The sequence below is a fragment of the Artibeus jamaicensis genome, unplaced genomic scaffold (assembly GCF_021234435.1).
Source record: "Artibeus jamaicensis isolate MK-2021 breed Jamaican fruit bat unplaced genomic scaffold, CSHL_Jam_final scaffold_847, whole genome shotgun sequence".
In the NCBI taxonomy this organism is placed as follows: Eukaryota; Metazoa; Chordata; class Mammalia; order Chiroptera; family Phyllostomidae; genus Artibeus; species Artibeus jamaicensis.
In genome coordinates this window covers 21188437-21202734 of record NW_026522057.1, presented here as the reverse complement: position 1 = coordinate 21202734, position 14298 = coordinate 21188437, and the positions used below count along the sequence as shown (strand labels likewise).

The 14298-nt window shown below is 55.0% G+C and overlaps 1 protein-coding gene across 1 annotated transcript in view; it reads left to right on the top strand.

Moving 5' to 3' along the window:
* The window catches only part of IGSF21 (immunoglobin superfamily member 21), a 222373-nt gene that overhangs the window by 177611 nt on the left and 30464 nt on the right, over positions 1-14298 (top strand). The window contains exon 4 of the mRNA XM_037148002.2: positions 10510-10628. Coding sequence (XP_037003897.1) covers positions 10510-10628 — 119 coding nt within the window. The remainder of the gene's footprint in view (positions 1-10509; positions 10629-14298) is intronic.

Here is a 14298-nt window from a genome sequence, read left to right as displayed (position 1 = left end):
GGGATAGGATGGGGTGGACTCGGGGCCCGAGGCTCGGGCGATAGCCCAACAGGGTGGGAAGCGCCAAGATGGATGGCCCGGTGACCCCCATCTTCCCCTAACCAGGCTACAAGGAGGCCAGTGTGGCGGGGGCCAGTGATCCCAAATCTGTCACCCTCCAGAAACCCAGTTACTAACTTCCTGGGCTTGGGTGATCTAGGAATCCTGGGCTAAGCTGTGTGTGTGTGCGTGTTTCCCCATTGTGAATTCATTGCTCGAAGATAAAAATCTGATTTCTGAAAGGTATGCTCCAACATTTGAAACAGGTCGCCCTGAGTTTGCCCTCTGAGACACCATGACCGCCATCTCTGAAGCGCCCCTCTGGGCAGGAGTGAGGGGGCGTTCCACAGTGACCTCGCTGAGCCTTGGAACCTTTAAGCCTTTCTACAGCCGCCACGCGGAAGCCCAGGTCCAGAGAGGCAAGCGGCCTGCCTGGGACCGCAGAGTCCTCGGGGCCTGAGCTGGATTTGGATGGGTCCCCATACCTTTGAGTTCAGTAGGAACGGTCCCCTCTCAGAGTGGAAAGTCAGGCTGTGCCAGAGTGTAGCTCAGGGGGGCCCAGGGGAGGCAAGACCCCTCCTTTAGAAAGGTAACAGAGAGAGAGAATGGGGCTCGCCCGGGTCCTCACTGTACCGGCTGCATAATGAGGGGCCGGTCAGAGAGCTGCAACTATTGGAAGCTGATTATAGCGCTTTATGCTCAGAGCTGGCACGGCCAACCCACAGAGTCTGGCCGGGGCAGAGCCCGTGATGCGTCTGAAACCCCCTGGACAGGGGAGGGGAAGGCGAAGGGAGGGGAGCTGGGGCGGGGCAGGAAGGGTGCTGGCATGTCCTGGAAGTGCTCCCCGACTTTGCCACCCGTCTGCGTGAGGCCCCCCCACCGACTGTGAATTTGATTGGAAGCCACAGACAGATGTTTTGCATCCACTGAGCAGTTTTATGATGAAAACCATTTTCAGGTTGAAAGGGGGCTAAAAATCACACTAATGGCTTTTTAAAGCCCCGGCAAAAGAGAGTTCTGGCAGTTTCTAAGGGAAAAAAAGAATGAAAACGCACACAAAAAAGAAGGTAATACAGTTCCTAGTCCTGAGGGAGGGCCTCTTGGATAAGGGGGCTTTTCTGGGTGCCCAGGCCCGCTGCCCGGAGCTCCCTCCCCTTCCCTCCCTGGGCCCCTGCCCCCAGTTCCAGACAACCCGCCACCTCTAACGCGTGCCGCCAGAGCTCTCCGGTGAGCCTGCCACATTGAGACTGGCTGCACCTTGGCTGGCTCCCCGGCTGGAAGATGGTGGGGGCCCAGCTGTGGGTGCAGGCCCATGGAGCGATTCTGGCACGTCCTTCTGCTTGGCAGGGGAGAAGCTGGACCCGTAGTCTTCAGCTTTGTGTTGGGAAAACGGCACCAGATATTTCTGGTTTGTTGGGGGCCCTGATTCATCGAGACTTCCAGCTCATAGAAGGTGAAGCCTGGCCTATTTATCCTTGGTTGGCTGCAGACCGTTGCCTGGCCTGGCCTACGGCCAGTCACTCCTCTCTCTTTGGTTCTCATGTAAGGCGACCAACCACCCTGATTTGCCTGGAGCTGCAGGGTCTCTAACACATAGGGACTTTCAGTGCCCAAATCAGGAAAGTCCTGCGTAAATCAGGTTAGGCTGGGGATGGATATTAACACACTGGCCCACTCTACAACTATCCTGTGCCCGCAGGCCTGTCCCTTAGCTCAGGGGAGGGAGGTCTCCTTTCTCCACCAACATCTCTGCCTGGGGCAGTCGCCATGGCTCCACACCTCCCTAGGGAAAGGTCTCCCCAGTCTGCTCTTGCAAAGGGCTTGCTGGAGGAGAAGGTCCAGGGACTGGCCATCAGGAGGCACGGGACTCATTCCTGGGTTTCAGATTTTTCCGTCTCTGTCCCACTGGGGTTGAAACGGGCGCTTCCTCAGGAACGTATTGACGAGGGGTGGCTGGGGTCTTACCATTTCAGTTCACACTGAGCAGAATGAGACCATTTGCCCTTGATCTAGGTCTAGGGTCTGGGTCCCCTTTCTGGGGTGCAGGAGCACAGACCCACCTCCCGGGGTCAGAAAAGACTGGGACTACATCACCTCCTTCAGAAGCTGGAGGGCAGGGAGCAGGCGCAGGCTGGGCCCGGAAGGCAGGTTCAGCAAAGTCAGGGCAGCGTGAGAAGGAGGGAGGCCGAGGTCTGTGTGCGGCCGGCTCAGTGGCGGCCCCTGATGGTTCGAAGGACTCATTCGAAACTGCAAAATCTCTTAAATAATTTCCATCCCACCATTCTCACCAGGGTCATAGCCCGTGTCAAAGCCCTCTAAGCTCTAGGTGCTGGATTTGGGATTTGGTGACTGGAGTGGGAAGGGACCACCCTGTGTCTGGTATGGGGTGGCAGGGCGGGGGGAAGGCTAGACAGATGGATGGGCCTATGGAAAAGGGAGAAGGACTGAAGACCAGAGACTTGATGGCCTATTTTATTAGCTTTGCCTAAGGGCTCTGCAGAGGTGGAGAGGGCTCTCCGCTAATGTGGCCCCAACATCCAGGGGCATGACCCTGAACTTAGAGAGTGAGCAGGTGTTTGAGGGAGGGAGCAACCAGGTCGAGGCCTGGGGTGGGTGGGCTGCAGCCAATCAGGGAAGTATGGTGGATGCACACACAGTAAAACTTCATTACTTCTTCCCTCTTGAGCCCTTTCCAGCAGGGATGAGGGAAAGCAGAGCTGAGCAGGCATCGGGCTAATAAGATTGCAGGGGGTGTGTGTTAACCTACTTGCAAGAATGAACTATTTCCTGGCCCCTTAGAAGCTCCGTTTCAATGCAAACAATGGTTATACAAATGAAAGGCTCTCTAGTCTCTTCATTAAAGCAGTGCCTCAAAGGACCAATCGCTACCTGAATCTCCTCCATTAGCCCAGAATGAGATACTATGTATATAAATGAAGATGTTTGAATTACAAAATGCTTTTTAAATAGGGTGGATTATAAAAGTTTGGTTCTGACCAAACTTCTGATTAGGCTGTTTTATTTCACAAGGGATTCCAGGCCACGCACCCTTTGCTTCCTCCCTCCCTCTCTCCCTGCAGCCTTTCTGGGTCAGGGCCAGATCTGGGAAGGGTTGGACTCTCCAGGGGCGGAAGGCACGGGAAGGGAAAGTTTGAAACTGGGAAAGGACAGGCCAGATCCTCACTGTGATAAGGTCACTCTGGCAGCAAGATGGAGAGGGGACAGACTGGAGGGGACAGACCGGAGGGGCTCAGGGAAAATGAGAAACCAAAGTGGAAAGACTTTCCCCACGGAGCAGGGCCAGTGGAGTGGGGAGGAGGAGATGCCCTCGGGCCACCTGTCCCACTGCCTCCCTTGACCGGAGGGTGGATCAGAGAAAACAGGGTCTAACCCCTCCCCTCACTGTCACACACACTCTTGTCTTGGAGGAATCCCCTGGCCCCCACCTGGTGCCACCCCTCCAGCCTCTTTATGCACACCTCACTCAGCTCCAGCAGGACTTGCCCTTGGGACCGGAAGCTCACTGCCAATGGCAGGCAGCGCGTTACTGAGTAGGAATGGGGTGTGCGGGTGGGCGGGGATGTGGGGCAGGCGAGACGCTTCTGCAGGAACAACCTCAAGCAGCACGTGAAAGGACAAAAACGGACGCACGGCCGAGGGGCCTCAGACAGTCGTCTTAGCAACAGCTGGGCCGCGTCTTATCAAGTTAAACCTGCGCCCGCCGTCCCGCTCCTCGGTGAGCACCCGAGACTGGGGAAGGCGCGTGTCTGTGCAAGGACGTGCACACACGTGCTTGTAGCGCTTTCCTTTGTGATCCCCCAAACGCGCCCATCAGCAGGTGGCTGATAGACGAAGGTGGGTGGGCGCCTGCGTGCCAAGGGGTGACCCTGGGGACCCGCTATGGCTAAAGGCAATAACATGAATGAATCTCAAAATAGTGATGACGAGGGAAAGAAACCAAACCAGAAGAGTACCCCCACTCCACGACTCGTTCCTAGGAAACCCTAGGAAACTCGGTCTGCAGGGACAGAGAGCGGGGGCGGTGGATGCCTGGGAGCTGGGGTGGGAGGGAGGACAGAAGGACCCAAGGAAACTTTGGGGAGGTGAGAGGTTCCTTAACGTGGCTGTGGCAGTGTTTTCAATGGTGAAGACATTATGTCAAAACCCAACAAATGTGTATACTTTACTCAGAGTTTATTGTTTGTCAATTGCAGCTCAGGAAAGTTATAAACAATTTTTTTTTAAAAGCAAGGATCCCAGGAGACATATAGTGTAGGGGCAAACCGACCTAACCCATTGTAGTACCTCTAAGATGTGGCAGGATGAGACTGGCATTCATTATGACCTTGAACCTGAGGCAGCTGAATTAATGTCCAGCCAAGTTCCTCTAAGGAGGAGGGAGACAAATGCAGACTCCATAGAAAGGCACATCGAAGTGTTGCTGTTTAAAAGTATTTCCCTGTCTCCATCCTTGCAGTGTGCTCGACACCATAAACAGCGTCTGGAACATAATAGGGACTTAATAATTTGTTTTAAAGTTTAAATCAATTAACAGCATAAGGGGATGAAACTGACAAGCGCCTACAGCACAGTCTGTTCTCAGTGCGTTTACATATGTCCCTCCTTTGAGGCTTCGATTCTCAGCAAAAGTCAGTGACCATGGTGTCTGATTCCCCAACTTTCCAGGAGGAGGCCCTCAAAGATCCGTCCCTGGGTCCTCCCAGCTCCCCCCTCTGCATCCATGTCCTCGATCTCAATTCCACGAAGGACTCTCCAGTGGAAAGACAGAGCCAGGAAAGGAAGGGCGATCCGAGGCTGTTCAGTCGTGTCAGGTGGGGAGAACGGGAACAGGACCGGCTCAGCAAACTCCAGTCATCAGAATGAAGGCCCCCCCCTGCCCCCGGAAGCCAGCAGAAGGGAACTGGGGAACATAAAAGTTTCTCCCAGCAGGGAGGAAGCAGATGGCTCTCATTACCTGGAGGGGTGGCGGGGCTCAGAATAGAAATAGGCTCGAAAGCAGTGCAGGCAAATTCCGGAACCAGAGAGTGCAAATGGACTCACGGGTACGGGAGATCAGAGGAGCCGTGCGGGAGACGGGTGCAGAGACAGCCACCTACTCACTCTGTGACCTCGGCCGTGTCACCCCTTTTCTGGGCACCTCAGTGTTCTCACCTGCACCACGGGCATCATAACACTATTATTGCTGCATAACACATGTTACAACATGTTTATAATGTAGTGCATGCTGGAGCATGTTTTATAGACTGTGTTATAGCACGGGGTAGTGTCAAGGGTCCAGTGAGACAGGGTGACATGCTTGGTTTGAGGTCTCTCACCGTGAATCTCTATGAACACCAGCACTCCCCCGAATGCTGACATCCCACGAGGCGGGTATTATAATGCCCACTCATCAGAGGGAGAAACCAGAAGGCCTTCAACCTTACACAGCTGGTCGGGTTCAGAGCCCAGGGTGCCTAACAGCTTCACCAGGCTTAGACCACTTCCGCTGCCCTCCTTCACACAGTGCTATACCGAGCACCTACTACCACGTGACCCAGCTCACCCTTCGAGGAGCTCATATGCTTCCTGGGAGGCAAGACAAACAGGTAACAATGTAGCATGAGACAGACAGGTAGAAGGGCTCAGAGAAATGCAGCCCTGGGGAGGTGGAGAGGACCTCTGTTTGCACAGGGGTTGTCAGTCAGGGCAGCCTGCCTGGCAGAGGCGGCATCTGCATATAGAGCCATAAACAGCCATAATTGACATTATGTGTCTAGTGGTGTATTCTAGTCCGTGGGACTCTCACACTACTCTGGCTCTGAGCCACGCCCATGAATTATTGCATATGACCTTCTCAGCTGGCTTGAGGAGGTGGGATGACAGATAGGCTTTGAAAGATGGCTGCAGGCATGCTATGGGGACAAGGAAGAGAGAGCGGTCTGAGCAGGCGTGACAGCCTGGGTGAAGGCACGGAGACAGGACTCAGATCCTCGGCATCTGTTATCCACCCCAACCCAGGCGTGGCACCCAGTGGGCATAAATACCTGTGTTGAAAGTGGGAGGCCCACAGTCCTGGCCCCAGGCCTGGCAGAAGGCCCAGTGACGACCAGCCCTCATGTGTCCCCTCCTGAGTCATGGAGGCCCCTTTGGGGCCCTGCTGTCTGCCAAGGCCTTTCCGTCTGAGTGCAGGTCAGTGCCACTCATGTCTGGGCACAGGGGCTTCTGGGCCACTCAGTGCACTGGAGGAGGAAAACTGGAGGCACCAGCTCACATGAGGCTCTAAGAGGCAGACTGGTCGAACCAAAGCTGTGCCCTGGAAGCTACCGGATCTGAAGATAAGAACCAGAGTCGGCCTTGGGTAGGGAGGGGGTGGTACCTGGTTTTCAGCTTGGGGCGGGGTGGGGACAGAGTTCTCCAAGCTCACACTACAGCCACCACCTGTCCATTTGATAAATATCAATCGCGTACCTACCACGGTCCTGAGCACTGAGCAAGGCCCACAGACACCAGTAAACCAGACAGATGAAGACCCTGCCTTCTGGAGCTTAGTGGGCGTGGCTGGGGGAGGAGTTCATTCAAGAGTCACAATGTATATGATTAATTACAAAATTACAGTTGAGACTGGCACTGCTCAGGAGAGGTTTGAAGAGGCCTGCTGTTATCAGTTAGCTATTGCTGTATAGCAAGCTGTCCCAAACCTGGGTGCTTTACAGCAGCGACCATGTATTATTGCTCTTGAGTCTAAGGGTTGGCCAAGCACATTCCTGAGTGTGGCCTTGACTGGAAGGGCTGGGCCAACAGGGGCTTCCCTCCATGTGCTCTCATCTTTCGTCAGAGGCTTGTTTCTCTGGGAGAAAGTGGGGGGTGGGGTGTTCTTTTGAGACTCAGACTGGTAATTGCACACCACCACTTCCACCACACACTGTTGGTCAAAGCAAGTCCCAAGGCCAAGTGCGGGGAAATAGACCCCACCCCTAGACAAGAGGAGCTGTAATGGTACAAGCCAAGAGGCATGGATACAGGGACCAGGCCACCAATGCGATCGGTCAGCCATACCCTCCTAGTCCAAGGAGTCACTAGGAAACTCACTGTTGCTTTGTAACTTGAAGACTGTGCCAAGGGAAGAAAATGCCACTTTCCCAGGAAAAGAGAATATTGCGAGCAAAGGTGTTTCATCAAAAAAGGAACTTGGCTGAAAGCACTTAGGGGGGTCACCTCCAAGGGATCCTGATGGGAGCCTGGGTCAGAAGAAGGATGTTAGTGGAATAATCGGTGACATCCAGGTAAAATCTGGAGCTGAGTGAAGGGCAACATATCAGGCTGGTCCCTTGGTCTGACAGCTGTGCCAGGGTCATGTGAGATGTCAACAGTAGGAGAAATTGGGGGGGGCAGTATGTGGGGAGTTCTCTACTCTCTGGGCAACTCTTCCATAAACCTAAAGTCACTCCAGAATGAAAGGTTTATGTTTTTAAAAGGAACTCGGCACATAAGAGGAATGGGAAGAACATTGCTGTAGCCTGGCGCAGGGGAAGGCGGAGATGTAGCTGAAGATGCAGCGGGACCCAGTGCGCCGGCCGTCATTGGCCAGGATAAGGGTCCTGCTCTTTGTCACAAGAGCAGAGAGAAGCCTCTGAAGGGCTTTGGGTGGGGCGGCACCATGAACTCCACTGACATGGGAAAGGTCTACCTGCAGAACAGATCAGGAGGCAGATGAGCAGGGTGGGAAAAACGGTTACTTGTCTGCCCCCGTATTTCCGGTGAAGAAGGGGGCGGCAGTGGACGTGGAGGGAAGTGGGGTGTTCAGGGTGCATCTAGGAGGCAGAACACCCAGGGTGTGGTCTCGGACTGTATCTGGGGAGTCCAGAAGCAGGAGATGTGAAGGGTGGTGCCCAGGGGTGTGACTCGGACTACGGTGGGGGGCGGGGCCATTGTGGAGTGAGGGAAACAGGGAGAGGGAGCGTCTGAGACCACAAAACTAGTCCTAAGTGAGAGGCCGCCTTCTCCATAAAGCATCAGTCCAGGTGTCCCCTGAGCTGTCTTCTATGCCATCTGTGTTATGTCACTAATCCGTGTCACCCAAACATATGATTGCTCATGCTCCTGCCACCTGAGCATGTCATCAGTGAAGCGCTATCACCAAAAACACACCTGCATACGTCACCTCTGCGGCTACCTGATCGTGGCCACCTGGCTGTCGGCCTTGTCAGTATTATCTTATTACCTCATCAGGGCAGCTTCCAGCTGCGTGGCTTCTTTACAGAACTGGCACCTGAGCCTGTCACTGCGCACTGCCACCCACACAAGTCACGTAGGCAGGTAGCTTCTGTAGCTGATACCTGTGTCACCTCAACATGTCACTTTAGGTGACCGTCACTGTCAACAGAGCCCAGTCAAGAGGCTATTTTTTTAGTCTAGTGAGTTACAAACAAAGAACACCCTTCCCCGAGGGGAGACAGCCCCCGCTGTTTCCCCTCCTCACCCTGCTCTTTGAGAGCTGGAGGGAGAGGGGGCGGCACTTCCCCACCAAGTGCCCCCGATGAGAAGCTCCCGGTTCTCTCAAGTCTTGCATGGCAGTTGGTAGACCAGATGTCAACCTCTGTATATTCCATGTAAATGAAGGCATTTATTTATGCTAATGTGTGCTGGGTGGTGGGAGGGAAGGGGGCTTCAGAGGGGCTAGCTCCGCTCAATGAGACAGCAGGATGGAGACACCGGCTGGGGGCCCAGGTGTGGGGGTGGCGAGGGGAGGAAGGTGGAGGATAGTGAATCATAAGGAAATGCAGCTGGAAGACAGGAATGGGTGGGCACAGCTGAAATGGAGAAGAAAGGCGTAAATCTGAGGTTCCATTGCTCAGCAGAAGCAGGTGGGGAACAGAGGCCTTGCTGAGTCCAGCGGAAAATGTGTCCACGAGGGCGGGAATGGAGACTTGGACTTGAGGAACCTCCCTTCTCGTGGTGGCTGGGCTGGGACACAGGAGCAAGGCCAGTGCTCTTAAGGACGGCCCCTTCCTTCCCCAGTGGGGTCTCCCTGACAGGTCTGTGAGCCAGTTTGGTGGAGAGGCCAGCTTGCTTCTTTCCCCCAGGTTCCACCGCAGCGTGGGACCCTCTAAGGCCCAAACACGGTGACCCCACTTCCAAGTCATGGCCAGGAGAGGCTCCCTGGCTGCATGATTAGACCCAGGCGAGGCCGGGACTTGCTGGAGGACACGCAGGTTTCCAGCCTCTGCCCCTGCAGGTCAGGCTCTCAGGGTGGCACAGGCTGAAGGGACAATAGGAGACAGCACCTCCTCCAATCAGTGGCACCTGCCTGCCGGCACAGGGCTTGCAGTGACATCATCTCTAAGTCCTGGGAAGGACTGGCCCCATATTTTAGAGAAGAAAATGGAGGCCCAGAAAGAGACGGCATGACTTGCACAAGGTCACATGGTGGACCAACAGCATGGTGGGACTTGAACTTGGCTCTCTGACCCCACAGCAGGGCTCTTCGGTGCAGGAGTGAGAAAGAGCTGTCCCATCTGTGTTTTCTGTAGGGAGAGAGAACAACATATCAACACATTCTTAGCATGGTCTGACCTGCAGACACTGTAGAAAGATCTAGAACATGGACCATCCAACTATGGCTTGTGGGCCAGAGCCAGACTATTTTTAATAGTCCATGGACCCTGAATGTGTATTTTACATTTTCTTTTTAATGTTGGGGGAAAATCAAACCCAGAAGAAGATTTCATAATGCATGAAAATATTTGAAATTCACATTTCAATGGTTATAAATAAAGTTTTATTGGAACACAACCATGCTGGTTTGCTAACACACTGTCTGTGGCTGCTTTCCCTCTGCACAGAGTTGAGTAGTTGTGACCGAAACTATAAAAACAACAGCGCCTTAACGGTTGACCCTCTGGACTTTTAGAGGAAATGTCCAGAAGAAGGTTTTAGGGGGTCTCTCCTGTCCTCGTGGTCACCTCCTCTGAGAAGCCCTCCTGCCTACCTCAGGCAGAACCAGCCGCTCCCACTCTGTGCCCCGATAAGCTCACTCTTTCCCACGCGATTTGAAAACATGATCAGCGTCCTCACCTCCTTGTCCACTGGGGCAGCAGCTCCTTGGAGACGAGAATTTCACTGTGCTTCCTCTCCAGTCCCCAGGGCCGGGTGTAAAGGGGTAGCAAGGCAGCCTTCAAATTCCCATCCTGGCTCTTACTGGCCACAGCAGGTGGGGGGAGGGGTGATAATCTTGGTCCCTTTGGAGCCTCGGTTGCTGAGTTTATGAAGTGGGAATGATGATCCGTACATGGAGGGGGAGCGCTAGGCTGCACAGAGTGTGGCACGCAGGCGGTGCTGCGTGAATGCTGCTCCTCCTCTCAGCGCAGGACACCGGCGCGTCTGTCGAGGGAGGCTGAACCTTGGACTTCGGGGTGGCGCCTTCCAGCTTCAGATTGCGGGGCCCTCACCCTGCTCCTCTTCCTCCCCTAGGCTGCCCGAGGTCCGCGTCTCAGACAGTGGTCCCTACGAGTGCCACGTGGGCATCTACGACCGCGCCACAAGAGAGAAGGTGGTCCTGGCATCGGGCAACATCTTCCTCAATGTCATGGGTGAGTGCAGAGCCCTGGGCTGGCATCCGGGTGAGGAGCTGTGTGTACACATGCGCATGGAGGGCCTGTCCTGGGCACCAGCTGCCAAAGACCCATTGTGTTGGCAGGGACCCTCTTCTCTCCCACCTTTGCCCTTGAGGTGCAACCCAAGTGTCCTTGCCACTGAGGATTTCCTCTCAGGCCCCCCTCTTCTACCAGCACGGAGACCTTGACCTCATGAAGACAGAGCTGCGCCTCATTTCTGGGTCCACACAGACCGGGCACTTTGCAGGGGCTCGGGCAGGTCAATGAGGGCAGACTAGGGTGACGGAGTCATCAGAGCTCCCCAGGGGGCAGTGGACGGTCACAGGCTCTGGACCTCAGCTCTCTCTTCTGTACGATGGGGCTGAGACGCAGGCCTAAGGGATTGTCCATGCACCACGCAGCTCCAGGCTCCGTGACCCAGTGGGGACGCAGAAAGGGAGTTCTAGGGCACCGTGGGAGCGGCTGTGTGGGCACCTTTCCCAAGCGGAAGCCAAGAGCCATGTTCATTGAAACACCTGCGGGGAAAGTGCAGTCAGGAGGGGGCGCACCTTGGGAGTGGGGGGGCACAATCCAGGAGCCTCAGCGGTGACACACACCTGCAGGCAGAAAGATTCTGACTCGGCTGAATGTCCCCTCCCTGAACCTCCCAAGGCCTTTGCTGAGACGTGGGACAGTAAGTGATGATGTGGGAAGCAAGCTGGATTGGGTGTCGGGACTCCTGGCTTCGGACACTGCCCCTGTGCCTCCCTTTGTACATCTGCAAAGTGGCTGCCTGTGTCCCCGACCCCACCCCCACTCTCCCCATTTGTAAAAACAAGGGTCTTGCTCCTGGCGGTGTCCGAAGCCCCTTAAAGCACAGATGTTCTTGCCAGGAACACTCGGTTCTGCCTCCGGAACTCTAGGGACTTGGCCTCAACTCCGGGCTGCAGTGCTCTCCGATTTTCTTAGCAAATGATATTTATCAGGGAAACAAAGCCGCAGTACTCCGGCAATCAATGAAAGCATAAAGGCCCCGTTGAAAGCCGCTGCTTCTGGGGAGATTGAAACCCTCCGAAGGCCAGACCTCCAGAAGGACATCCATTCCTGCAGCAGCCGTGTGTGATGTGTGCTCTGGCCTCCTGGGGGAGGGGCCACGGTGGGGGAGGGGCCACGGTGGGGAAGGGGCGGTGCCAGGGAAACCTCCCCTCCTGCCGTCACCCACTCATTGATCCGCTCATGTAAAACACAAAACACGGACAGGGAGCAGTCTTGGTGCCCGGCCCTGGACAGGTCGCACCAGGGGACAGCTCTCAGTTGACACCATCCAGGGGCTCCTAGTCCCAAGAGGGACATGCAAGCAATCATGTAGTCATCAGATGTTTATTGAGCACCTACTGTGCGCCAGGTAATGGCCACATGCCTTTAACAGGACAACATCTCTGTCCTTGGGGGGTTTGCATCCAGCGTGTGAGATGAGCATAAAACGCACACGAAGGTGAATTAGTGAGATGGTTGTGGGTGGTGATAAATACCAGGGGGGAAATCAAGTGACCCCAGGTGGGGCGGCAGCTCCTTTAGGGAGAGGACTCAGGGAAGACCCCTGAGAGGCTGTGCTTTCCATGTGACATCATTTAGTCCTCACCACCAACCCCAGGGTGGGAACCAGCATTAGTGTCCCCATGTCACCGGTGCAGTTTTGGAGGCACAGGGAAAGCCAGCAGCCTGTCTGAGGTCACCCAGCCAGGATCGCCAGCTTCCCCATCTGTCTTCATTGTCGCTGGCTGCCCATGTCCCTGGTTTCAGCCCCCGCACGGAGAAGTCCCATCAATGACTCGTGACTCCAGGGATCTTTAAGCCAGTCTGAGAAATGAGTGGTCACAGCTTCATGCAGCCTGGTTCCCTGGAAGGGGCCCCCGCTCAGCCCTGTTTCTGGGAGTGGTGGCAGCTGGCCTCTGCCCACCCTGTCTCAACATACCCTGGCTCCCTTAGCCTCCACTCGCAGTTCCATCTGTCCTGGCACCATGTGTGCAGGGAAGGAGCCGGGGTCTATCCCTACTTTGATGATGACAGTAACACCTCACACCTAGCCAATGAGTGCCGCTTGCAAAGTGCTTACCACTAAGCATTTCACCTGATCCTCACAACAGCCTCTCAGGGGTGGGAGTACGATTATCCCCAATTTACAGATGCGGAGGCTGAGGCTCAGGGATGAGGGAGATTTTCTCTGGGCCCCGCAGAGCCGTGGCTGGTCCTGTCCCAAAGGAGCGTGGCTTCGTGGTTCTCCAAGGTCCAGAATGGTTCTCCCAGAATCCAGCAGCCACGTCAGCTGTGAGGCAGACCGAGGCTCAGAGAAAGAAGTGACTTGGCCAAGGTTGGTTGGGAGGATGAAGTGAGCTAATCCACAGAACAGAATGGTCTGGGCTCAGGCCAACTTCCAGTGCTTGATACATAGTATCTCTTCTAGTATCAACAAATAGTTACCACGCCAGCTAAAAAATCAGGCACAGTTGGAAAGGTGAAAACTTGTGCCACCCTCCCCCATACCTCCATGACTCTCTCCTTTATCTACATGTCAAGGAAGGTTTCAAAAATTACAATGTGCTCGTTGTTTTAGCCTGTCTGGGACATCGTATAGTCCTTTTCTCAACACACGTGCAAACACAGACACCCTCCCTCTTAGCAAGTAGAGGTCTTGCTGAGGAAAGCTGGGCTCTCCTTTGTGCCACAAGGGATCCTAAAGACCGTGGCAGCCATTAGGGGTGTAAAGGAGCCCCTGTCCAATTTGGAGGTCAACAGGAAGCTCCCCAGGTCAGTGAGGATGCGGGGGAGCCAGGGAGCCGGGCGCGGCCCTGGGCCCCATACGCATCAAAAGCACAGAGCAGTTCTGCAGGAGAGCCCAGCATCAAGCACGGAGTCCGCCATCACCGGGTTTACATCCAGCACATTCTAATGCGCTGTTTCCAGAGGCCTCCGGGTGGAAATCAAAATGCAAGAGTGGCTGTAATTTCACGCCTATAACATCCCTGCTCGGTGGTGAGGGAAGACATTCGGGAGCCCCGTGGGTGACACCGAGGATTCGTGCCGCACGCAGTCATTAAAATGTTTTTATCCGAGCTGCAGATAAATTGTAAGCCAATTTCAAAGTCGCATGCTGAGCCCCGGGAACGCATCGCGCACGGTCACAGAAGCGGTGCCGAGGCTCTCCTTGCGGGCCCAAGTTGCATGGGAGAGCATGTTCAGGGTGCAATGTTACAATCAATTAAACGTTGTGAGGCCCAGACACCCCCGCCCTGTCCGAGCCACAGACGCCGCTCTTCCGGTGCCACCAGAAGGCCAAGGCACAGAGCTGTCACCACCGAGGGGGCTCTTCCAACCCACAGCTAAGAATCACGGTCACATCCCATCAAACAGGGCCCGTGTGGCCAGCGCTGGGCGCTGCACATCAACCCAGTTAATCTGTGACCTTCAGGCTTTGTCACCCCCATTTTACAGGCGAGGGAACAGAGGCTCTGAGAGTTTAAGGCGCTCACCCATGTGAGTGACAAAGATGGGGGTCCCTCCAGGTCTGTGTGAGACCGGAGCCAGTGCTCCTGACAGCAGCTCTGAACACCAAGGGAAACGTCCGTGGCTTTGGCACAAGGCTGTTAGTAACTCCAGGGTCAGGAAG